We start from the raw sequence: 26,039 nt of genomic DNA, 5'->3' as shown, positions 1-26,039 counted from the left end.
TTTGCAAACAATCTAACGAAGCATCAAGTCTCCCAAAGGGAAGTTTTAGGTGCAACCCGTGCTCCAATAGCAGCTGGAAGAAATGAAGGCCCTTAATACCGTATGATTAGTGTTGATAAGACCTAATTGCACTGTCGATGAATGTTGCTGCATATTGCCGCCTGTTCTTTGTAACCCTGCAACCCTGCATACAGTCGAGACACGGGCATAAATAATCGTCACGTCGTCAAACCCCTACCTCCTCCACAGCAAGTACGCGGTGCGAAATGAGCGCTTCTTGCAATGACACCATCAATGAAGTTGATGGAGACTCCTTTGGCAGAGACGTCCTCTTGGCCGTGCAAATGTCATTTAGATTATTTCTCCCAATACTGCGTGCGTGTGTGTGATGAGGAGCATTTTCAAACAGTTTGGAGTGGCTTATGGAAACATCACGGATCACGGTTCTCGGTATGGGACAATTATAATAATCATTATTGATAGCGATACAGTAGCAGGGCATCGGAGCAGAGTGCATCTACGGAACACTTCCGCTCGTGTTGTGACACGTGCGAGCATGGATTGGATTTTGTAGCAGCAATGAATGTACTTTCATGGAAGTTCATGATCATGATGTGAAGCTTATTTTTAGAACTTACAGACCCAGAGGGAGAGAGTTCTGTTTCTTACTGAAATTCGAAATAACTCCAAATATAAATGAAGAAATACTGGCGTCTAAATGAAAAGAATTTCATCAGAAACGTATACCAATATGACGCAATATTTAAGGTATGGAGAAATGCGATTTTGTGATGCAATAATGATTATTCAATATTTTCATCTAATTGCAGATAAAAGGAGATATTATTCGCACAGAAAGGAATTCCTGGTCTCCTTGGTCAGAAGTAAATTTTCACGGCGGAAATCAATAATTTTTACCAGAAAACATCATTGCACGAATTCGTGTAGCTGATCAATATCATCATACGCATCATCGCGAGTTCGGAAGTATTAGAACTACGAGAAGCAATCCAACGGCATCTTCGTTTACTAACATCATGCGCCAAAAGTCGAACCCAGCGCACCGCCATGTCGTGCCTTTGGTGTGACCGCGAACGATCAACTTCGGAGCAAGCTGTAGCGGATCGTAGCGAAACGCCACCCTCGGGTGGAAGCAGTTAGCAAGGGGTCTTTTTTTAAACGAACGTGGCCACCAGTTTGCGCATCCATTCGTCCGTTTGGCGATCTGTCAGTCGAAACTGTTCGTCATCGGGGTATGATCGTGGTGCGTGGTTCGATAACTACTAGATCAGTTAACATCGTTTTGTGATCTTTGTTTTTTTTTTGCTAGAAAGTTTTTACTAAAAGTGTTTTCAACCTGTAATTTTTGTGTACCGTTTCGTTCCAACGTTCCAACTGCAATCGGTGGTAACGGTCTATTCTGTTCGGTGTTGACTACATCTGAAGAAAAGCAAAAGATCGATTGTATAACATCGTTCATCCGTCCTTGAAGATCAGATTTTCTTTTTCGTGTTGCAATTAGGATAAAAGATCTATCTTCTATCTTCTTCTACTGACATATTTAGGAATTTAGGCTCATTTAAGCTACAACTTAAATGTGTTTAATTTGCGATTCTAAACGAAAATACTTCAACAATTTAATAGTTTTGTGACATCGTTATACAAATTATCTGCCACCAAAAACAAAAAAAAGAATATCCTCTGGAAGCATTCTCTTTCCTTTCGTCGGGTGTTTCGCTTCAATGTCAGAAAGATAGTGTTTTTATGTAATCATCATCGTCACTGTCCGCACCTTGCACTTGCACTTGTCACGGTACCGAGCGATCGTACCGGCTCCGATCCGCCAACATAACCCGATCGCCATCCGTCTGCTAATAGCAAACAACTCTGTAATCTGTCCCTGTTTTTTTTTTCTTTGGGTGGCAACATTTTCTTAGTGCAAGCAATCATCGGGACGGTCGCAGAACCGTCGTGTGGAAAGTGAGGCATTTTGAAAAAATTCGTTGAAGTGTGTTTGAAGGGCTTTGGAAAGCTAGTGTGGTATAAGCGGTAACAAGAGGAAAGCGATCGTTTTTTTTTTTTTTGTAAAAATAGTTAAGGGCCACCTACGCCTGTTTTTGTGCCGTGTGTGTGTGTGTGTCTTGGTGTCTGTGTGTGTTTGTGGGTGCATTCGCGTGACCAACGGTGTGGTACAAAGTGAAGGCTTACATAATTACCTTACACACACATAAAGCCCTAAAACGGTGGCAACTAACGGTTGCGTTTTCCACCGAATACGATCGAGTTTTTAGGCAGACGGCGAGTGGTCGGCAATTGACCGCCATCCAAAAGATCTTCATCCACTAATCTACGTACCCCCACTGGAGGATAGCGGCATGTCGGAAATGGAAGTTCTCGAGGAGGTAAGTGTTGTAATCTTGTTCAAATTCTTCAAAAAAAATTGAGCTAATTTCGTTGATGGGTGTGGCGTTTTGAGACTTTATCACATTGGAACGGAGTCGTCTAAAGACTGTACAAGCGACAATCGATCCATAAGGTACCGAGACCGAGTGTAATTTATTAGATCGGTTATAAAGGTACACCTGGACGCCATTTTTTCGCACACGTTTCTTATCAAACAAGGCCTTTGGTATGTGAGAGAAAGGGGTGATAGCTATCAGTACGTCTATCGGTGTAAATTATATCGCCAACGAGTGACAAGCTGGGCCATAACGAATGACGTTCTTCGGGAGATGCGATAGGAAGCGATGCGAAATTGGCAATGAAGAGTGGAGGGACAAACTGAAATTTGCTGCAAACATAATGCTTTTACGGAGGTGACACATTGTGATTGGAGCATAATTTCTTCGAAGTTTCAATACATTCTTGGGAAATGTCGGACATGATCGGCGATCTTTATACCAACAGTCTTATCACGGTTTCTTATATCCTACAATAACTTTAAATGATATTTATGATACCCAATTAATGCAATCGTGTCCCTAATGGACATATCGTCAAACACATCCCTCAGAAAAAAAATCCCGTGACGAATTCTTCCTCATGTGCCTTCGAGCAATCGATTCCGGATGTATATAAAAAAATCGATTAAATTGCTCCAATTATCGGTTTTACAAGAGCATTTTGATAACACTAACTGTGCGGCCGGTATTATTCGATTGATTACGATAAGGGGAAAAAATGGGTGGAAAGAACCCTTCCAAGCAGTTTATGGGACTTTACCTTTAATGATTGCTCAACCTTGGAGTAAAATTGCCATGTAAACTCGTTTTTTTTATCTCAGTTGGTTTGAGGGTATTTTTTTGCCTACAAATTGTTCTTTTTTACTATTGCGGTTAAAATTGCAAAAAAATGCAAGGTTTGACAGAATAATTTTCTTTAGTATATAGAACTGACGATCACTTAAAATCTTTAAAACACCTTATGCACTCTTCCATTCTCTGCGTCCGTGCTGCGTCATAAAAGAAACATTTGTGCATTTTCGCAACAACCTGATGCAATTTTGCAATGCAATTAAGTTTCGCCATTGCAAATAGACACTCGGTATTGTTCTACCACACATGACCAAATGGCGGAGTTTTACGAGATGAAAATAAAAGTACATTTCACAAAGTAAAGGGCACAACAAAAAAGGGAGAGGATGAAGTTCTTGTTGGTGTTGTTGTTGTTGTTGTGCACCCAAAGTGTACTTCCCCACCAGTTTGTGACGTCACCGAAACACCATACTTTGGAGGTGTGTCATTTGTTGCGACTGCGCGCGGTCTGTTGCTCCGAACAGCTGTATGTGTGCGTGTGGTTGGGTGCAACGAAAAATTCCCAAGTAGGCACAGCACGTGCAAAGAGAGCAACCAAACCATTCAGGGAGGTTGTGTACAATGGGAGGATGGGTGGAAGGGATGACTCCAAAAAAAAACACTTTCTCCGAATCGTACGTAATTAGACGTCAGACGTTTCGGATGTATCGCTGCATAAACGTTATTTGACAGCTAGGCTAGTAAATTTTACGCGATGTACAGTAAATAAAAAACAAAATTATACACATGTTTGCATCACGAACTAACTGCAGATAGTTCTCAATTGTTAAATGCAGTTTGTCAAGTGTGCTACCGCGTTTAATTTCTCCATGCACTTGATGATTTGCAATGTGTGCGTGTGTGTGTTGTAGCTAATTGTAAAACGTTTCAAAACGATATCACATCTGCGTGTGGCATTTTAAAGGAAACTTGATACGGATTGTATGAGTGTGTGTGTTTGTGTGCTTACGTGTTTATCATACAGACGAAAGTATGCGTCGTTCATTCATACGCATCTTGAAAACGCTATTTACGACTCCACTACGTTAGCGGTTGGTAGATTTCTTCATACCAGATATCTATGTTTTTGTCTATCTATCACAATACCACCACATTTACACATACACATACACACCATATTCCAGTTGGTATTACGCTGGAAGTCAAGCGCGCGTTTGGGACTACACTCACACAGACGCAGTATGCCGATCTCTTTCACACCCGTAGGCCCGAAAGTGAACAGGCAATAGCCCGGGCCCGGCCAAGGTGACCTTCCCTACTGGACAAATTTTCCATAAAACATATATTCACCCGTTAGTACGCGCCACGGAAAGTTGTTTTTGACACACCGGTAGAAACCTCGCTGCTTAGTGACAACACGCAGCAGTTGTTGGTGATTTTAACGCTGGTGTTCCTTTACGTACTGCTCCAGATTCGCGACCGTGTCCACGTGTATATGTGTGTGTGTGTGTGTGTGCGTACGAAGGTAAACTTCAATATCGAATGGTGAAATAAAGCATGTAAATTATCCAACATTTGGATCACTATAGATTTTGGATATGTGATGAAGGAGATGATAAGGTTTTAACTTCTCACATCTGTCATCGTCATCGCATCCTTGGTGATTGAAAAGTACGTAATGTACGAAAGAAATTAATCAAGTGTGCCAAGATTCATTACGAAACGTGTTTTTCTGGGTGTGGGAGGTGTGCGACCTCCCGGTCAGGAGTTCCGGTTACCAGTGGACGATGGGGTGTTCCACGTCTACTGAATGTTATAGGATTACACAGTGAAACAGTGAAACAGTTGTCTCCGAATTCGCCTTCTTCCGCAATGGCAACTACGCTCCGGAATGGTTACACGTCACACGGAACATAAAGATTGCATTGGAACATAAAGCGCATTTTAGGATTCCTCTTGGACACTGCATTCCCAGGGGGGCAATTGAGTCGGTGCAGTATATGCCACGCACGAATACGCTGACGTTTCTGGCTATCGCTTCCAGCAAAAGTAAGCTTTGCTGGTGACCCTTCTCACCTCGACCCTTCTAATTTTGTTTTTCCTTGTCCCGTGTCCCCTACTTCTTGCACTTCAATTGCTCTCATTTGCATACCCGCCAAGTGTTTGTGTGGTTTCTGGTCGATGGTACGGCAAGACTGCAACCGGGACTAAGTGCGATTGTAATGAGAAAGCAAAATTAGGGAATTACATTAAACGGGTTTTACATATTTTTTTGCTTTTGTGTGTAATAATGTAAATGTTAGACGATTTGTTAAAATTTATGTTTACCTCTAGTGACAAGTGTTTTATATCACCCATTTCCCAGGAGCAAAAGTCATAAAATCATAATTTCTGTGCGTGTAAGAGTGTGTGTTTCTGTTCTCTAAAGTGTTTCTCAACTAACCTGATCGGCATTGGTGTAATAGTGTAGAAAAGAGCCATCATCACTTATCGCCCAACTCGCGTAAAGTGAAACAATATAAATCCCTCAAAACGACGGCGATTACGACGACGAACTTACGGGACGCGGAAGTACGCGATAGGCAACACCGCCACAGCTATCCTTATCGGTCACCCGTAGAGCAGTGCCGCCGAATCTGTCCAGCATGGATCTGGTGAAACCATTCATGGGAATGCAAGTGGATCGTGTTTTAAAGGAAGTAAGTGTTCCAAAGTATTACATTGCCTTCAAGCAAATTAAGACTGCTCCTAAAACGGTTTATCAATTGCATCAATTTTTTAGGGGAATCTGAAACATGAATCTTGTACATTGAAGGATGTGTAGAAACTTTTGCTTTGTCTTTCAAAAGGACGGTGGGAAAAAGCAAGAACGTAGCGTAGGTGTCAAGAACTCCGTGTGAGTGTACCTGATGTTAAGGCAACACACAGACACACAAAGAAGACACAGGATTAGATAACAACCAACGGTGTCCTCCTGCTTCGTCTCCAGCAGTAGGTGGGAATCCCCGCCAAAGTCCTTAAGACCGAAGGGCAAACGCGACTACCCCATCGTGGAGACGTCACTGACCTTGGTGGGTTTCACTGAAGGACACCTTGAAGCAGGCTAACCGAATGTAATCTGTCTGTGTGTGTGTGTATTTTTCCGTTCCTCCCATCCTAAACGGGTGGCGGCTCCGAATGTCTGGATGGGAGGAGTTGTTTTTTACTTCTCCCCCATTGAGATCCATTGATTACATCAGCCATGAGCAGGATTCCACGTATTATTGCAAGCTTTCCCAGACGAAAGAAATGTTTCACAAACTTATTGCGTTAATTATGGGAAGAGTGTTATTATTTTTGTAGGAAATATTGATCCTTGTGTTTCGGTGGTTTGCAATGGTTCGTCTCTTTATCGGAGAGACGGGTATCGTTTAATTGATGTACTAGTACGCATGCCTTTCGAATGTCCATTCATGATTCACTAGAAGAAGGCAATACCTACACAACGTTGCATCATCGTTGAAACCGTTGGGAATTGTTGAATTATCGTATATTTATAGGCGTATTTCTTTCTATCATTTTTGGAGTTTAGTTAAATCCTTTTTTTAAGAGAAGTGAGTAGAATGGGTATTAAAAAATGACGTTAGTTTTTTTTCAATGTCAGTACCTATTAAGATTAATAAGGCTTTGTTCACAATGGGATTCTATCGTCTCTAAAAAATGTCAAAAGTAGTAGAGAACCTCTACTAGTTGACAGATAAAAGTTGCTCATATCTGAGGTATGAATTGACAGATATGACTAACTCGTTATTCAAACAATATAAATAAAATAGTCTTATTTATTCCATTAGGTGTTGTAGAATAGACAGGGACTGGTGGACCGACAACCTAGTGACTCACATGGCGGTTAACGTGTTTAATACTCGATTTGAGCAGTTACTAACGTGATTAATCTCCTAAAAAGCAAATAAAATATTTGCTTTGGAGTTCTACTACATTTTTAAGTAGTCTCCTCCCCATTTATGTTTCAGTCGAAACAGTTTAAGAAAAGTGGATCAAACCAACAACAGATTCGTCATCAGAAATAATATTTGTTGAAGTTTTTTTTTTGTTTTTTGCAAACATCCATGATCAAATTTCGTTTCACTTTCGTTACGGCCTACACGCCCTCCAATAAGAAGAACACGAAATAAAAGTAAAAGAAAAGCATAACAAAAAAAAGGTCTGACCTTCGCTTATCACGCCAATGCCCGCGGCTAATCTTGTGAACCCTCGTTCTTTTCATCGTACATTTCAGCTTGGCCCGAAATGTTTCGAACCATTCCGCCCGAAACCGGTTCGCCCCTATCCGCGGTGTTGAGATTTCGGTGCGGAATTGGGATTGTTGCTTAATAAATTAATAGCATGCCACGAACCACTGAGCAGTGAGAAAGAGCGAAAAGAGCGACGATCGTGGATTGATCTTTGCACCACGCGAAACAGCGTGCGCCGTATCACATTGAGATTTAGTTAAAAAAAAAATTCACAAACAGTTACTACTTCGGTGATCGGACTAATGTTTTAGTATTTTTGTTCGATACTTGTACTTGATTAGTTTTTTGTTTGCTCAACTTTTTTAAAACAAAACCGGTCGTAGTGCACTGACCCGTCATGTTAATTGCCTTCAAAAACGCCTACGAGAAGGTCTTCTCGTTCGGTAGGAGAAGGTCGTTCCGATTCGCTGCATCCCTTCGGGAGTCCAACTGCGGCAGGCGGAAGTATACCGCAATTTGATTTCTTCTGCAAAACATGACGGAACTATCTGCGCAGGGTGAACGGAAACCCTTTATTGCACGAACCGGTGGAGTGGGTCGTGGTATCGGTCATTCAGGTGGACGATTCAATTCCGCGTAGTCGTAGCAGAGCGGGTGTCCTTGGAGGTGTTCACAGGCCGGGTCAGAGTTACCAAGGGGGGGTTTTGTGGAGGATCTTGTGGTGGGGTTTCATATTGATTGCAAACGCAATAGGATATCGTGGCAAGTGTGCGTGTTGTGAGTTCACCCTATTAATCTGCTAATCTGTGATGTTTAATGTTATCAGATTAAAGTGTGATTAGCTTTAATCATTATTAAGCGAAAAGGTTTATTGGTTTCTTCAAATTGCTGTACATCGCCTAGATTAACCTTGTGGGGGATATTAAAACTTATGCTGGAATCTTTAGTGGTTGTTAACCTACCAGAATTCCTCTGCCTTTTCATTCTCCTACCAGATCTTGAAGAGCATAACACAATGTGTTACGATCGATATACTCACAAGATTCTTTTTAACGAATGTTCTATCTACTCAAATCCTTGCGAATTGTGAGGCCAGTTCACGCCACATGTGTTGATGTGAACAACGTTAAACATTTCTTCGGGCTAGATCGTCTGGTGTCATTCTTATGACATTATCAGCCCACCGAAACCTGGCGACTTTTATTGCAGCTCTCATAAAAACTGAACCAAAAAACTTACTGAGCAGATACGAAAACATCAGACGTTCTAACGACGTTATATAGTCTCGACTTAGACCATATCGATAGGCGTTTTGAGAGTATAATCTTCCTTAGACTATAGAATGAGCTGTTGACAGCAAGACTTTTGACCCAAAATAGGTGTAATTCCTGACGAATTCAAAGATGCGATCTCCAATCTGCGAGACATCAGAGTTTCATCATTTTGGTTTTTACCTCGTTAATCTCCAATTTTCTGGTGGACATCTGAAGGAGAGTCGTAATCTCATGACGTCTATGCAGATTCTGGGATGTGGTTTGATTTATAGAAGATCCCTGGCAGAGTTTTGGTAGTAGCAAAGGACCCCTAAGAGACGTTGGTCATAGTCGCTGTTACATCTTTGATAAGCATAAGCTTCAGATGCTTCAAAAGTGTTGTTTTCTTCACAAACTTTTACGCTGGTTATGCTAATGGTTATAATTACTTGCAGCTAAATAATTAATCTTGGTTATAAGACGATCTTCCCAATTCCAATTCAAACGTAATTCGCAATAGAAACAATCGATTGTCTGGAAAGTAATAACTTTATACACACTACTTTTAAAAGATGTATCCGGTACACTAAATTAGGTCACATGATTGGCCTAGTTTGTGCAGTAATATGCCAAAGATAATGCTTCTACAGGAACAAAAAAATCATTCTTCCCAACATATGACTAACTAGCTTTTGTGCAAATGAGAAACCTTTCGACGACGTCGATTGATGGATTGAGTTTTTGCTTTGTTTGTTAAAACACATCTACAATGCCAAACGGTACGATGACTCTTGCTTTAGGCCATCGCAAACCGTGACCGGGTAACACAACACCGTCAAATGTTGCTCGAACGTACCATATTTCTATTTGTTGGCCTTGCTTTCTTTATTGCTTTCCGATATCGATGTATGGTGGGAATTTTTTTTGGATCGAATGGACCAAAGTTCATCACCAAAAAAAAAGCATTAGCCTGGTGGTTGTTTGTTGTCGTACAAACTGTTTACTCCTCCGATTTGGTATGTGGCGGGCTTTGATTTGTGTAATCTTTTTGCCGTCGTGTGCCGTTGTGCTGTTTGTGAGGAAAACAATTGCAATATTCCAATAAACGAATGCACTTCTTTTTTACTTAGCCTACGTTAATAAATGCTGAGTAATACACGCAGGAGGCGTTGCCAATAAATGGCGTATGTGATGCTCAGCACGCAACTGCAATTCGAAGGGCTCGTTCCGTTGTGATCTGCTCCGTCGTTGGGAGGCGGGGTACAAAAGTTGATAGTCGTGCAGTTTTATGTTCATTCATTTTTCAATGTCATGGAGTTGCGAGTACTTGTTGCATTTACGATGACAACATCTATTGCCGCGCTTCCGTCGTGCTTCGGGGGGAGGTTTTTTTGCGGACTGAGATTCATTCCTTATCCGATTATCTTGCACTTGATGACTATGTATCCGGAAGCATTCTGTCTAGCAGGTACGTTGGATTTTTTTATCTACAACTGGATAAGGGTTTAATTTTAAATGTTGGTCGTCATGTTATTTGTGACGCATGGAGAACGTGACTTTTACTTTTATTTAACGCTTTTTAGTTCTACTGCAGTATGAATCACATCGGAACAGGTGAAACTAGATTGTGATTCTTTCACACATGTTGCGAAATGTGCTGCGATGTTGTTCACCTAATTAATCCACAGTGAACGATCAATGATTGTTGGACTGTTGGGTTTAATTTGTGATCATTTACTCGTCCGTACAGCGTCCATAAGCTACCGTGGGTTGCAAATTATGACCGTTTCGCTAATTGCCAGTTCTATTGTGTTTATTTGCAACGTGCTTGCAATTATTCCCGTGTGTGTTGTGGATCGTGCCTCTGTACCTTCATTTTTATCTTGCAAAGTCATGTGGTCAACGAACTATCCGAATTGAAGTGGATCGTGTTTCGATCAAAAGATGATTTTAATTGTGATTGGTGTGCGAAATGATCTCTTTAATTCGTTTATATAATTTAAGATACTTAAAGAAATATTGCATGAACTAGCAATGATCTTTCGAAGACCGAAGAGAATGATCTTTATTACCGAAATGACGGCTGTCAAACACACGATGGCCTACACGATGATCGTAACCACGATTACGTTCCACACGAACAACAACACAGGGAAAACAATCCCCGGGTGCTATCTACTCGGTCAACCCAGCAACCTCCGGATGCTTATGACAGATGTTTTTGCTTTCATCCATTGACGTACGTCGCACTCGTGACGTTGCCAAGATCAGAATCGACAGTTGAAAGCTGGTGTGTATAGTGTGTCGACTAATGTTTTTCCCCCGTTCCTTTTTTCTTTTTGTAAAATAAACTTCTGGTCTTATTAACGTTTTCTACCCGCCAGTGTGCATTCTGTTGCACCCCGTTGAAATCCCGTAACCAATTGCCACGGCTGCGGAAAAATACAACGTTCCTGCCGGTTCTATTTATACACTTAATCCGATACGATTTTCTACGGTAAGTGAAAGAAATAAATAAAAACAAAAACCTTCCGCTCTTGAGCTTAATCGTGAGATGACTGCACTTGAATTAATGGCACACACGGTTGGAAGCGGACGGTGCGTTGGAGCGCAAATGACCGATCGGGTACGGCCTCTGTACGGCCTACGCTTCGGCAACCAATCAAGGGCCAACCCGGTCTCGGTTTCGGGGGCTCGTCCCCATGTTTTGAAACGGGCCGGTTTGTTTTTTATTTCGATTTATCTTTTCTTGCCCATCCATTTCTTACCCTATGGCGGCACAGTGGGCCAGCAAGTGCATTGCAAGTGGTTTAAAAAATTTTTTTTTGCTTGAGAAAATACTTTCAAGTTTTGGGGTTTAATTAATTTCCAAGGTAATTCAAAATTTTCTACCTTAATTTACTATATTTTATTATAGTAAAACACATGGAAAATAATTATTTTAATAGTCGAGTTTAAGGCTTCCTTAGATCGTCAGGATCGGTACCAAATCTCATCTGGACCGTTCCCTAGTACCCAAGAATTTATTATTCAGTTATGTTGTAATGTCAAAAAGTAAAAGCTTGTAGTTCCAGTTCCTTTCAATCAATTGTTTAAACATTTTTTTTTTCTGGTTAATTTTATTCTTGCTGAACCGATAACCAGTTTTAATGATGTTTATTTATTTTCCACTAAACCACAAATCAATACCAAACTATCAGTGTCCGTTCGTAGTCACTTCTTGCAGCTTCTAGTGACTGTGAGCGGCACATCCGAAGCCGGTTCTGTTTCGGGTTGGAATGTGGTAAAGCCACCTTAGGTATGGCGCCTTTCAAGTAGCTTAATACCGCTACTTGCGTGGGAAGTGCTGGTCTTCTGTGGCTGTGGCCACATACACACACACACACGCACGCTGGAATGTGTTGGAAACCTTTGAAGAGATTTATCGACCGATCATCAACACCGTGGTTCGGAACGGTACCATATATAAAATGGTTGCTTACGTGTCACTCCACGTAATGCCCTGCATTGTGGGAGGCCTTTTTCTAAATGTATCCTTGTGCACGGTCATCTTAAGCTCGAGCTGGTTTAGAATACACAAACAGACACATACACACATTGAGAGCATTTGAGATGAAAGCCGTTCGATTGTTGGTCGTTTTTGTCTTTCGTTAACCACAGCTGAAACCGGTGGATTCTGAAGTGCTTAATGCTGTCAATAAAGTGCACTAACACGGTGAAAGAAAAAAATATAGAATGCTAGTATAAAATATTATAAATTACTTTTATAAAAACTTACATAAAATAAATTTTTTAATTGTTTTATATTTTAGAAAGAAACAATTAAACAGTACACATTGTGCACAGCACAAATTAGCGACTGTGAACCGCAAAACCCGAACCGACGACGATTTCGATAATGGCACATATCTTTCACCAAACTTGTCGTTGCATTTGGTTTGCTCTGCATGTTTTGTGCGTGTGTGTCACTTCGGCATGTTTGCGTGTAAACGCGCGTACGCGAACAATCTTCGCAATCGGGTGGACGGAAAAAGTATATCGTCAAACTCTGGCGCAAACGATCGGCCAGCATCCTTTGGCAGTGTCGTAACGCCTTTCGGACGATTGGTCACGCCGCGCAAACCAATTCGGTCGTGTGTGTGTGTTTATGGTTCATCTGTTTCAAAAGAGGTGTTATATATGTTTAATTAAATTCCTTTAGAGCAGTGAACATTAATGTAATTAATTGTAGTGAAATTAAAAATACTATAAAAAAGCATTTATTTTTACGTTCGCCAAGTATACTGAGTGATCGACCGGTGTCCATGTCTGACATGGAAATGAAATATTACCACAAACCTGTATTGAAAAAAAGCACGTTTTTTCTTGTTCAACAACGTTGTGGGAAAGATCATCCAAAAGATAATCTTTTTGAAGTGGGAATTCCTCACAAAAATCCCCCAAAAGTGATCATTGCTAACAAAAAAAAAAGTTGAGCGTTAATTACCCCAGGCTGTCCTTAGATGGAATTGTCAATTTGCGTTTGCTACGTATTCACATACACATGACCAAGCAGTTACCGGTTGTGCGTGTCTGTTTTGCTGATTTCGTTGTGATTCCCCAAATAACATAAAGAAAAAAAGAAAATCTTACGACAGTAGTAAAACAGCGATGGTACAACACAAAAAGCGTCAAAGCACTAAACGGACAAGACAACGGACGGCGAGTGATCATGTGCCGGTTATTTTTGGTTGGCCATTGCCATCCATACAGAACGGACACAAATTGCGATAGAATGTGTTGAAGTTGGTACTGAACTCGGACGTAGAGTTTTGGAATTTAGCTTAGCATATTGTTTCTTGCAACATCCTTCAGGTGTCCTGCGAAAATATTCAATAATTAATCATTGCTGTCGATAGACTATCGCTCCGTTTCCGGCTCAATATTGATTCTTTGGCTTCCAGACAAACTAAATTTGTTGGAACAGTCAAGAAGTTTAGAGAATTTGTGTAAACACTCTTGTATTGACGTAGCACGTAGAGCATCCGTTAGAAAGGAGGAAACACGTGAGAGAACACGCTTGGCTGAAGGGAGTACAGTACAGAGGCTATTATCACTCCCTACCATCCTCCCATTCCTCCCACTCCCACCCCGTGCTACGTCAGCAGCCGTCCATCATGTTTTTGTGGGAACGAAAATAAACATTCCGCCAGCATCCTACTCACCTTCCTCTTTCGAATGTTTTTCAATGTATTTGTCTATAGTGTGTGTCCACGATCACTCTATGCACATGTGTGCACACACCCTTCCGAAAAACCTGTACCTAGGCACGTTAGCGATCGTTCGCGAAGTTGCGTATGTGTGCACCTACCATGCGTCCCCCCATCATCGATGATCGTTACGCGTGATTATTGGTGGCGTGCGATCGGTAGTGCCGGAGTCGTTTTTCGAACGAGAAAATAACAACAACAGTGTTTCGGAATAACGGTGGTAGACACGATCTGACAGTCGCGCACTACCTTGACACACACCAATCAGTGCACTCGCGTGTCCCCGGTGGTATGACAGTTTGAGTCGGAAACGATTTACAAATCGAAGCAAGCCGCTAGTAACGCTTTGACAGCTTCGGTTAGTAGTGTGCTGCTAGGAAGAGCTTTTACAAAGCAGGTTGTGCTGAAAATATTTGGACGAATCGTTTGATTTTGATTGTTGTTGTTTTATTAACTTTAAAAGTTCGTTCTGCGAGAATTGGTGTTGTGTGCGAACAGTTACACCCCGGTGATAATAGTGTGCTGTGTGTGTGCATTTCAGTATATCTCGAACTAAACATAAACACAAACACACCCAACGGCAACAGATTCGCTCGTTGTAGTGTTCGAAAAGCAGTCGATACTCATCGGTAGGTTTGGTTTTGTACAAGACACGAGACGCCAAAAATAGGGCAGAGAGAGCCCCCCTTTTGTGATCGAAAAGTGATCTTGTGCAGAACGAAATGGGTGTCATCAAAGATAACTTCACCAAGGTAATCTTCTACCATAATACATAGTATAATGGCATAGTGATCCTTTACAGCTGTTGATTGATCACTTAATAAACAAAAAAAAAAACTAACTAAAATCTTTCATATTCAAATTGAAATTTCTAACACTGTTTTAGTTTTGTATATTCAAAAATTCCTTTTAACCAACCAGTTTCGTGTCCCGTTTAAGCGCGAAAATTAAACACCTTCCCGTTACGCGACCTTTACTAACCTTGGCGGGAAAAACACTGTGACGGTTGAAGACCGGCGACCGCGAAAATGATCTCGTGATGGCCTCGTAGTAATAAAAGCAAATAAAATAGAGGATACAGTAAAGTGAGAGAGAAGAAAAAAAAACACACATAAAATGATAAATTTTCAAAAAAAAAACATTAACCTGGTTGTATTGCGTTGACACTAAAGTTCTATTGTTTGTTTTTTTCGTTAAATGATAGAAACTGTATTGACCTACTACCAATGAAAACAAGTGTAGTAGAAAACTAAAAAAAGTTAGAAAAAAAACATAAATCGCAACTTAATCTACAAATCAACTAAAGTCGTACGTCAGCAATGTAGAGTAGAACGGGATTGACGTACATATGGAGGCGCATGGTGTGTGACAGAGTGTTTGTAATGCGAAGACAATCACCAACACTTTCTCTTTTTCTTCCCTCCATCATTCTCTCTGTTTTTGTTTTTCTTCTCTCCCTCTAAAAACGGTTACCATTGTACCTTTCGCTCACACTTTACCAGCGTGTTGTGTGCTGTGTGCGCATTTTGTTATTTATTTCCGTCCGCGAACCAACAGCATACTAGTAGCAGCTCGGCTTTCGTTGCCGGAATGTGCAGGCGGATGGTATAGTATTTTTTTTTTCTGTACCAGGGTACACTGCGAACTGCGTAGATTTTTCCGAAGTAGTTTACTTCACCCAATACTTCCACACATGCCTGGGTCTGGATTTGTTCAATTTAAATACGAATGGAAAACAAATCATTAGCCGATAGGATAAAACAAATAGGCAAAAGCAAAAAACCTCCCCGACTGTCGATAAGGTTTCGCCGGTTGCATCGGGTTGGCTTCTTTGCGTTAAAAGGGGGTGCTGGGTGATCATTATTTTAAGTGCAGCATTGGGCGGTTGAGCGGAATGAGAGAGATCGAGTTCGATTTCCTTTGCAGGATTAGGTTAGCAGAAATGGCGCACCGAATGAGAAATCGTTGATGAGTCGCACTTGTAATTGATTTCTAATTATAGCCCGGTGGCAAACGCAAACCCAAACGAATAGAAAATAACAAACACTTTTTTGGCGGCACTACTGGGCGCACATTCGGGTGTTGCGATGCTTAGGATGCTCTCCGCCTATCGAGACGGGTTGATGAGTGATGATCAATAAGTAGGAAATACATTGTTATAATTTAAATCGTCTTATGACATACTAACTAAATTGTATGGCTATCGAAGAAGTATTCATTTAAATAAGGCACTCGTTTTCTTCAACACTCTCACTTACTTAAACACAAATGTGTGTTAAAGACTACTAAAAGACTACTTATGGAAGATATACTTGCCAAAAGCTCGATAAGGTTGCTCTTCCCTGCTTTTACTGGGTGCATTGCGATGCACTCGTTATGTAACTTCAACGTGCAGTCACTTCCTTATTGCCTCATGCGAAAAAAGAAAACAATGTGACGATGCGCAAAACAAATCCTATCTGCTTTGGAATCGACAAACAGAACTTTCCCAGGGGTCAATCCATTTAATTGTCGCACACTTTAAACACGGAGCCCCACACTAGCAGTGTTGAAACATCGGCCTGATAAGCGCATCTGAGGCAGTAGGTTTCGAATTATATGGAAAGTATTTTTCCACCGCAATTGTGCTTCCGGTAGGGTACTTGAATTTATGATCCTATCTCCCACGTCCTTACACTAGTGTGACCAGGCTGTGTGCAAACAATTGTAGAAAAGAGTGCACTTTCGTGCACTGTAATGCAGTTTTGCAAAAGCCGCAGTTAAGGTTGTCATGAAACGCATTAACCGCCATAAATCCTCTTTCACCTGTAGCGCGCTGTACAGAATCGTAATCGTGAGCAAAACAACTCACATTTATGGCAGGCTTTCCCACTTGATAGTGTATCAGCCCGTGTCAGAACGGAGCGCCGCTAACGAGATTGGTGGGACGGGCCCACGTGAGTGTCAGGTTAGTTGTTTGCGAAACCACTATCGATGTGTGGTTTGTGGCTACAGATTCTACATATTAGCAGAAGGCATGCAGCAGGATGCAAGTGACTTGGCGTGGGGAGATAGAGGTGATAGTGAATGGGGGTATTCTTGTAAACAACCCACTAACCTACCGTAGGCACCATCATCGTCATCTGCGCTGGAGTCTAAACAACACTGGGGCCGGTCGCCGGGTGTAGCCTATAATTTTCCCACCCTCTCTGATCAGATGTACTGCGTCTTAACCTTGGACGAAGTATCTATCCATTGGATAGCAAATTAGTAGACCTTTTGAGAGTTACTTTTCAAGTCTTCCAAGTCTTTGTTGATGTCAGTTAGAATTGATTTAAAATGGGAAAAAGATGTATTTCAGAAGAAATTCTAGGAAGAAATTTGATAGTTTTTTCCCCACTTGACCGATGCCTACAGTTCATTGAAGTCAAGATGCAAGATGTTGGAACGTTATCAGTATTGACACAGGGCAGTAAATATTGACATTCGCTGGTTCCGCCGAGTGAGATGGCACCTTGTCAAAAGGTCGACAAAAATCCCCCATCCATACCACAGCGTTTACCGGACGGTTTCACCGAAACAGCTACAATTGCGAACCATTATTCATTGATGGGTTACATCCATTCCTCCAGAGGTACGCGTGCGCACACGTCTTCACGCAAACTAATCGCAAGATTATCATCACCCCGTCCTTCCTGGGCTGTGTGATGTGCACCTTCGGCAAGACGGCTGAGATACTTAGCACACTATCGTTGGTGCTTTTAAAGCACACAGGCCCGATGGGTAAAGGTGCCACGTTGAACCATTATCAGTACAGTGCCTTACAGCGTACCGGTCGCATGTACGTTCTACGTTAAGCGGATCGCGAACTTTCTATCGGAACTTTCATCGTCCTTCCACGGACGGATCTTTTTTTACGATGGCTCCCAATGGTGACAAGGTGCGCAAAATGGTCGCAAATTTGTGCGGACTCTTTCTTATCAAAGGATCGTCCACGCGCAGATCAACTACTGTTGGATTCGATCCCGCTAGTTCAGTGCATGTACTAATTTGTTCTCTCTGTCGTGTCGGTGTAGTGACAGTGGCTTATACTATCGATGTTTTTGGGGCTATTGATGTACAATGGGTGTATTTCGATGTACTTTCCACTCTTCACTAAATGCAGCACCGTTTCCCTTTCATGTATTACAGATCCGTGATCAATGCAAGGAGCTAATCCTCACAGACAAACAGATCGAGGAGATTATGCGACGGGTGATCAAGGAAATTAATCGAGGACTCAGTAAAGAAACGCACGCCGAAGCGGACGTCAAATGTTTCATCACCTACGTACAGGACCTGCCAAATGGGAAAGGTAAGCCGCGTGTTTTATGTCACTCTGTGTGTGTGTACTATAACTAAAATCGTCGGTTCATTTCGTTTGCTTACAGAAAAGGGAAAATTTCTGGCCCTCGATCTTGGTGGTACCAATTTCCGAGTGTTGCTGATCCACCTGAAGGATGAGAATGACTTCGAAATGCTGTCGAAGATTTATGCCATTCCACAGAGCATTATGCTCGGTAGTGGGACGCAGCTCTTTGACCATATTGCTGAATGTTTAGCCAACTTTATGAAGGTATGTAGAAGCAGTCATCGTAGATAACGGTAGTTCCAGAAATCCAGATTATTTATCTTCATTTCCAAACAAATTATGACACGTTCGCCAGTCAACTCTTGTTACAAATAACTCGTTTTTGCAGAATTGATAACGACAAATTCTTCGAATATTAGTCTCTCTTGAAGGATTTGGTTTATTTTGGTTAATGTAAGTATTTGTTTGAAGGATGATAAAACCTCTCAGTATCGCAAAAATGTGCGACGTGTAGAGCAGATGGCGTTGCTCATATCTAAAAATCTACCGCATTAATTTTGGTTCAAAGTCAAACATTGATTTTATCTTGATTGTTTACATTTCCTGGAAAGCATATTGGGGTATGAAGTTCATATATAGAGTTTGGCTTATCTATTCAGCTGTAGTTTACTTTGGCGGAATATTTTCCTGAATAGCTTAGATATCCAGATAGTTTTACTAGTTACTAGCTTAAATTTTTTGATTTTTTGGAGATGTCGGATCTTAGTCCCAATTAAACAGATTAATACGTTCATAAGTTCGACATATTGAAGTATCAATTGTGCCGACTATCATATCAATATACGTACGAACTGCAATAAGTGTCAAAATTGCAAATGATAGCGCTAATCAGTGTTACTTTTGACGCGATAGCCTCTAGCTTTAATATACCGTTTGCGGTGATAAAGCGCTAAATATCTGTACATGTAACTACGATTCGTATCATAACGCCCTACACTTTAGGCTATAATTAAAATACTCTTTTTTATGGCATTTCTTCCAAAAAAAAACAGGAACACTCAGTGTACCAGGAACGTTTACCGCTAGGATTCACATTCTCATTCCCGCTAACGCAGTTGGGTCTTACCAAAGGTATTCTCGCCCGATGGACGAAAGGTTTCAACTGTGCCGGTGTCGTCGGTGAGGACGTTGTGCAGCTGCTGAAGGATGCTATCGCCAGACGGGGGGTAAGTTTTGGGGTTGGGTGCTCTTTTATCGATGGTGACTTTACATGTTTTCCCCGTTTATTGCTGCGCTGAGCCATTGTATTGGTGATTTATACTAGCAACGCTTTTATAATCCATGCGTCCGATCGTAACCGATCGCGAATAAAAAGGTTCACTTGGTGTCGACACGATGATGGCATAAGCGAAAAAAAAAATTAAAACAATTACATCATGTATCGATGAATGTTTCAATTTGTTTGTTTTTTAACACTTTGTATTGTTTTCTACAACAACGTTTAATGACGATGGCGACAACAGTGATCTTTGTATAATTCTGTTAAAATGATGCACAAAATTTATAACATTCAACATGTTCAAATTCCACCCTCCCAATTGGTCAACATTGCGTGTGTAGGACGTTAATATAGCGGTAATGGCAATTCTAAACGATTCCACCGGAACGCTGATGTCGTGTGCGCACAGTAATCACGATTGCAAAGTCGGTGTGATAATTGGTAAGCCACCTTCAGATTGGGTTATTAATTGCGTTACGTTCCGTTAGCGCTTTGTTGCCGATGGAACCATTTTGTCGCAGCCTTCATGCGGATTTCCATGCAAAAGGTTCTACCGGCAAACAAAGTGGAACTTTAAATAAATTCTAAATTACCCTTCCTGTGCCCTCTTTTTGCTGTTGTTTTTTTGTTTTTTTATTCTTATGTTTTGTTTGAACTCAACCGTTCAATTTTATTCTATCCAAAACCATTTTATCTTATGTGTACAGTTTCTTCGGTATTTGCTAGCAGAGCCTGATACAAGCCATAAAGTTCTTACTTTCTTCTCTATTTTCTTACCGTTTTTTGTATTTCTTTCCTTTACACACATACACACGAATGTATTTCTGTTGTATGATACGGAACATCACCTCGTCCTTATGCTATCATCCGGAATTGTCTTCGGTGCACATGAATGTACGGCGTTGTACCGCAGCCAGTACGGGAAATGGATAATTTATATAGTTATTTTTTTAATCTGACATACAGTTTTACTTCTATTAGAACCGTTCATAGTACACTGCCTGTTTTTGCTGCACGTTTAATTGTCTGCGGAATGATGGGAAAGGGCGAACGTCTTATGCACTAGAATCGTGACGCATGTTGATGCTTTCTCGATTCATCGTTTCCAGTAGTTTCTTTCAAAGTCAATTGATGTGATTTACGTTCAATACTTAAAAGAAGCTGTAAACTAAATCAATATCCGGTATATTTGCCATTTCAATTAATGGAATCAGCTGTCAGCAATTGTCCGTGTGTTCTTTATCGCGATCAGGAAATTAAAGTTACGCACAATAATAACATCTTTTATGGCTTTTGATACCAACAAAATGGTTTTGTTTTATGATCCCACCACTATCGAAGAGATCTTAGAACTGCATTATTCGCTAGTTTATGATTGCGGAATTGAAAACAATTGGACAGCGAGCTGTTATAGATAACGAAGGGCACGCTATACTGATAATGTGGATTATGATGGATTAGTTTGCTATAAAAAAAAATAGTTGACAACGAGTAATCTTGGGACATTCAATCTTTCCCAGTACTTGAACCAACAGTTACTTGCCCATATGCACTATTCTATTCGCTTTGTCATGCTTGTCTCCTGCAGAATTCGTCCTTTTTTTGCACTTTCTTTTGTGTCCGTGTAACCAGATAATCTCATCAGAGAGTTGTTAAGCGGCGGTAAGGTTCCAAAATCCGCATACTTTTTAGTGAAATTATGGAATGTTTCTTCTATAAACAGCATATTAGCGATTCTTATCACCATATTTTTTACCATATCATAATTATAGCACATCATATTAACGAATCTTAAGGGCCGATTACATTATGTACTTTTGCTTGGTTTTTACCATGGTAGAATGTGTCAAAATCGATTTGACAGATTCTACCAAGGCATGGTAAAAAACATTCGGTATGTCCTGTGTAGATTCTGTCACCGTGTGGTAGCATAGAAAAAACCAACTTTGTTCCAAGATTGCGATTACACATGAGCCATGGTGTTTTCTGTCAAATAGTGCAGTTTGAAGTTATTTTGACACATTCTACCATGGTAAAAACCAAGCAAAAGTACATAATGTAATCGGCCCTTTATTTACTTCTTTTTCTTTTCTTGCTCATCATTCGAAAACTGTGACTTGTGTGTCTGTAAACTTGCACTCTTTCTTAAATGCGTTCGGTCTACTGTAAATTGGATCTTCTCTTTTGCATCCTGAATCGAACACCGTCATTCTTTCTCACTTTGAAAATACTTTGAATGCGATACGAAACTGCACGTGAATGTTGGAAATGATCTCTACGAATGCTGTACGAAATAATGCGCCCTGCAACATTGTTCTACACCTTCCGGTCTGTGTTCCGTTCTTTTCCGAATATGTTCATTGCACGGCAAAAACGGGTTATAGGATGTACAAATTGATATCTGTGCCATCCTGAACGATACTACTGGCACACTGATGTCCTGTGCGTGGAAGAATCACAACTGCAGAATAGGATTGATTGTCGGTATGTAGATGTGTAAGATTCTCTCGTGTGTATGACCGTGTATGTTTGTGCTGCGTGTGTGTGTGCGCTTGAAGTGTATGTAACGGCTTAAAAGGTGTGAGGATACTACTTAACACAAGGGACAAGGAACAAACGAGCGCCTAGTTTGAGCTAAATGTTTGGTAATTGGAGTTTCTAAGATTGGCAACGTAATTGGCTTTTCCGGAACCGTTGGACAGTTTCTATTTTCGTTAGCGGGACCCCACTAACTGGTGATGGTTTTTGTAAATTTGATGATACATAATTTTTTTTTAAATTAACACACCCAACAAAAGATCTTCTGTTTCTAAATTGCTAACCTAGGTAGGCTCTTCTTTGGTACCTTTCATTGTCTTGCTTTTGTTTCTATCGTTGTTTTGTTTTTTCCTCTCCTGTTTCTTTTAATCATTTTCTTCTTAGTTTTTGTATCTTATATTTATAATTGTTATTCTATTATATGTTTTCCTATTTTTTACCTTTTATAGTTTGTTTTCTTATTCATTTCCCTGTTTCATATTTACGTTTGCTCTTTACCTTCCTGCATGTTATTTATCATACAGTATATGTTATTTATCACGTTTATCAATACGTTTACTAATAATTTTCATGTCGTTTGATCTACTGCGGCGCAACATTAAAGGTACGGGAAGTAACGCGTGCTACGTAGAGAGAGTGGAAAACTGCGACCTCTTCGATGGCCCCAAGGAGGGACCAAACATTAAGCAGCATGTGCTGATAAACACCGAATGGGGCGCGTTCGGTGATGACGGTGCACTTGATTTCATACGCACGGAGTACGATCGTGAGATCGATCAGCACAGTATAAACCCGGGCCGACAGCTGTGAGTGATAAGCTTAGTAAAGTTTTAGTGCAGAATAATGACGTTTGTTTGTACATTTCCAGGCAAGAGAAAATGATCTCGGGTATGTACATGGGCGAGCTGGCTCGTTTGGCGATAGTAAGGTTCACGAAGGCAGGCCTTCTGTTCGGTGGTGTCGGATCCGATATTCTCTTCAAGCGTGGCCAGTTCTTTACGAAATACGTTTCGGAAATTGAATCGGACAAACCGGGAACGTATTACAACTGTCGGGAAGTGCTGGAAGAGCTGGGTCTCGAGCACGCGACCGAAGAGGACTGTGCGAATGTGCGCTACATCTGCGAGTGTGTATCCAGCCGGGCGGCTCACCTCGTGTCGGCCGGTATTGCGGCATTGATTAACAAAATGGATGAACGAAGCGTGACGGTATGTGTGGAATGGGAAAGATTTCCAAAGTTTATGTTACTCATTAAGGTGGTTTTTTTGATGTTGACAGGTTGGTGTTGACGGTTCGGTGTACCGTTTCCATCCCAAGTTCCATGATCTAATGGTGCAAAAGATCAGACAGTTCGTCAAACCACACATTTCCTTCGATCTGATGCTCTCGGAGGATGGTTCCGGTCGTGGTGCAGCGCTAGTAGCGGCTGTTGCCTGTCGTGAGGCACAGTAAACGCCTGCTTCCGATCAGATCGCACCGGAATAGCACCGAGTTGAAGTGAGAAACCGAACACTACCTACACTAAACCGTGTGTGTGCGCGAGCGCGTGTGACCAGATATGGTGAAAAGTTTGGTGCAGCTGCGTAGCTACTCCCCAGTCGCCGGTATACTGTTGCGAATGTCCACCGACATCAGCACACGCGCTTCAGACTCTTTTTTTGTGTGTTGTAACGTTATCATTCTCCATTGGGTTTTTTGTCACATGGAACGAACGGGCGGTCACACGGCAGAAACCACCACACTCGCGAATTGATGAATAATGGGCTACAATAATAAGTGAAAGCGTGCAGTAGAGTGACCACCTCACCGCGACCTAGTTGCGTACAAACGTTCACAATTCTCACCCTAACGTAACTAGTGATTTATAGAGTATATATACATATTATATATATAGTGAAAGAAACAATGTTGATCAATGAATAGGAAAAGCAAAGCAAATCATTTTATTAGAAAAAGGGCTCTGGAGCACAGCTTCTGTCCTCCGCCTGAATCCCCACCATCACCACCGTACATTGACAAAAATGAATTCTTGCCCAGAACTACCGCATCGCACGGGAAGAAAGTACAGGAACTCGTTCGCAAACGAAAATGCTGCCAGACTATGAGGAGTACTACCTCACACGGGCAAGAAGTGCTAGTATATGCTAGGAAAATCGGATAAGCAAAACAACCGGATGTGTAAATTATCTTTCGATCGGCCACAAGCGCATCAATGAGTGTGAAAAAATGTGATTTTTTTTTCGTTTTTTCGAAGTAGGAGCCATTTCCGTATCCTGTTTTAGTTTAATTAGAATATGTCGAAAATTCAGATTCTTCACTTTCTTTGATTTGATTTATACAGAATCGCTTTCATCGTAGCAAAAGTTCCAGAAAGTAGAAAAGATTCAAGATCCACCTCGACACATTCTAGTTCAATTTGAATGGAGCACTGCATTGGTTTCGAATTTTCCACTTGAACGCGAAAGTCTCTGTATTGCCATACAGTATGCGAAGTCTTGAAGTGTGGATTGTGTTTAGTTTTGCTTCGGTGGAATATAGACGAGCTTCGGTACTGATGAACAACGGTGTGTGAACTCCGCTGGTAGTAAGCGATCGCATGAGTTAGTCGATAGCAAAAAAAAAGAGCAGGGAGAATTTAAACCCTTTTAAAACATAGAAAACCTTTTAAAGTAAACTATGACGTCCGGATGACAAAGGCTTGTACCGGTTGTATCCGTTGGTTTTGAAAACAAAAAAAAAGTTAATCACTGTTTAAGGAGATCGCTAAGAGCGTTACTAAACAAAGGAGAGCGAGCAAAAGGGTGGCCAAGGTTTTGAGTTAGTGTTGTAGATTGTACATTGTTTTAAATTAGTTACAATTCTTAGTGTTACTGTATTTTTTTCTCTTTTTTTCAATCGCGAAATAAGGAAAGAATCGAGTGCTAACAACTGAAGCAGAAGGTGAATGTAACTAGCGAAGGGGAAAGGCAGGGATGAAAACGGATGAAAACATAGACATACATTGATAAGTGAAGAAAGTTGCAAAATAGGGTAGAAAAGTAAGAAAGATAATATCCCTCAAACCCAGAACGAGGCAGCAAATAAAACAAAAAAAACCGTTAGTGCTGTTTTATGATGTGTAATAAAGTTAAATACTGGAAAAAAAGTGAAAACGAAGAATGTGAATGAAATTCAAGCACGCAAACGAATAGGACTAGTGACTGATGAAACAACGGAAGGATTGATATCCCGGAACGGAAGGATATGTGCTGCCTTGACTCCATTTACCGTTTAGTTTATAGTGTATAGTTAGAATTGTTGATTTTTTTCTCTCCGGGAACATTAGTTTTAGTGGGTTTATTAGGTTTGAATTGTTTGCATAATTTTACATTTATGTTGTACTGGTAGCATGTTGGCCTGATCATGTACATATCCTCCATGGAACATAGGCTAACACGTACGAAAGTATATCGAACCCCTTCGCTGCAACAGAGACAGTTATCTAAATTCTTCTACGCTTCAAAAAAATACAAGGGAGGGCTCTAACCCAATGTGAGAAATTTGTAACAACGATATAGCAAGCCAGACTTGATTTCTTTTGATTTAACTTAAGCTAGTCGATATATACACCCGCAACGGACACTGAAACGCCATCGACGCAGACAAGTTTGTTGAAACATTTTGGAAAAATGTTGATGCTCTTATTAGTTTACCACAGTACATTGTTCATGTTCCATCAATAAGTCGCATCGTGCGAAACAATGCAGAATTGCGAACCAGAATGAAAAGTAATTTCATTTGCATGGCAACCAACACTATTCCACAGCGAAATACAGTCATACTAAACTGAATCGGATTAGTAGCAGATAACAATATGTATGAAATATATTAAATTGAAAGTATTACTCGTTTGATCTTGTTTCAT

General features: G+C 40.9%; 1 protein-coding gene across 9 annotated transcripts; it reads left to right on the top strand.

Moving 5' to 3' along the window:
- The first annotated feature begins 1,772 nt into the window (after nt 1-1,772).
- On the top strand, nt 1,773-26,019 carry LOC125770021 (hexokinase type 2). Of its 9 annotated transcripts, none has more exons than XM_049439168.1 (9): nt 4,411-4,779; nt 5,620-5,953; nt 18,159-18,321; nt 18,398-18,582; nt 19,371-19,544; nt 21,982-22,081; nt 22,740-22,941; nt 23,004-23,343; nt 23,414-26,019. In XM_049439168.1, the coding sequence occupies exons 2-9, from the start codon at nt 5,900-5,902 to the stop codon at nt 23,585-23,587; spliced, it is 1,392 nt and encodes a 463-aa protein (XP_049295125.1). In that variant the 5' UTR covers nt 4,411-4,779; nt 5,620-5,899; the 3' UTR covers nt 23,588-26,019. The 9 variants fall into 9 exon arrangements, with proteins under 9 accessions (XP_049295131.1, XP_049295125.1, XP_049295126.1 ...); XM_049439169.1 differs by having other exon boundaries at nt 5,589-5,953; XM_049439172.1 differs by lacking the exons at nt 4,411-4,779; nt 5,620-5,953 and adding exons at nt 12,801-12,909; nt 14,452-14,740.
- Nucleotides 26,020-26,039: the final 20 nt, after the last annotated feature.

Source organism: Anopheles funestus, chromosome 3RL, assembly GCF_943734845.2.
Source record: "Anopheles funestus chromosome 3RL, idAnoFuneDA-416_04, whole genome shotgun sequence".
Lineage (NCBI taxonomy): Eukaryota > Metazoa > Arthropoda > Insecta > Diptera > Culicidae > Anopheles > Anopheles funestus.
Note: the sequence above shows the minus strand (reverse complement) of the source record. Positions and strands in the feature narration are given on the sequence as shown.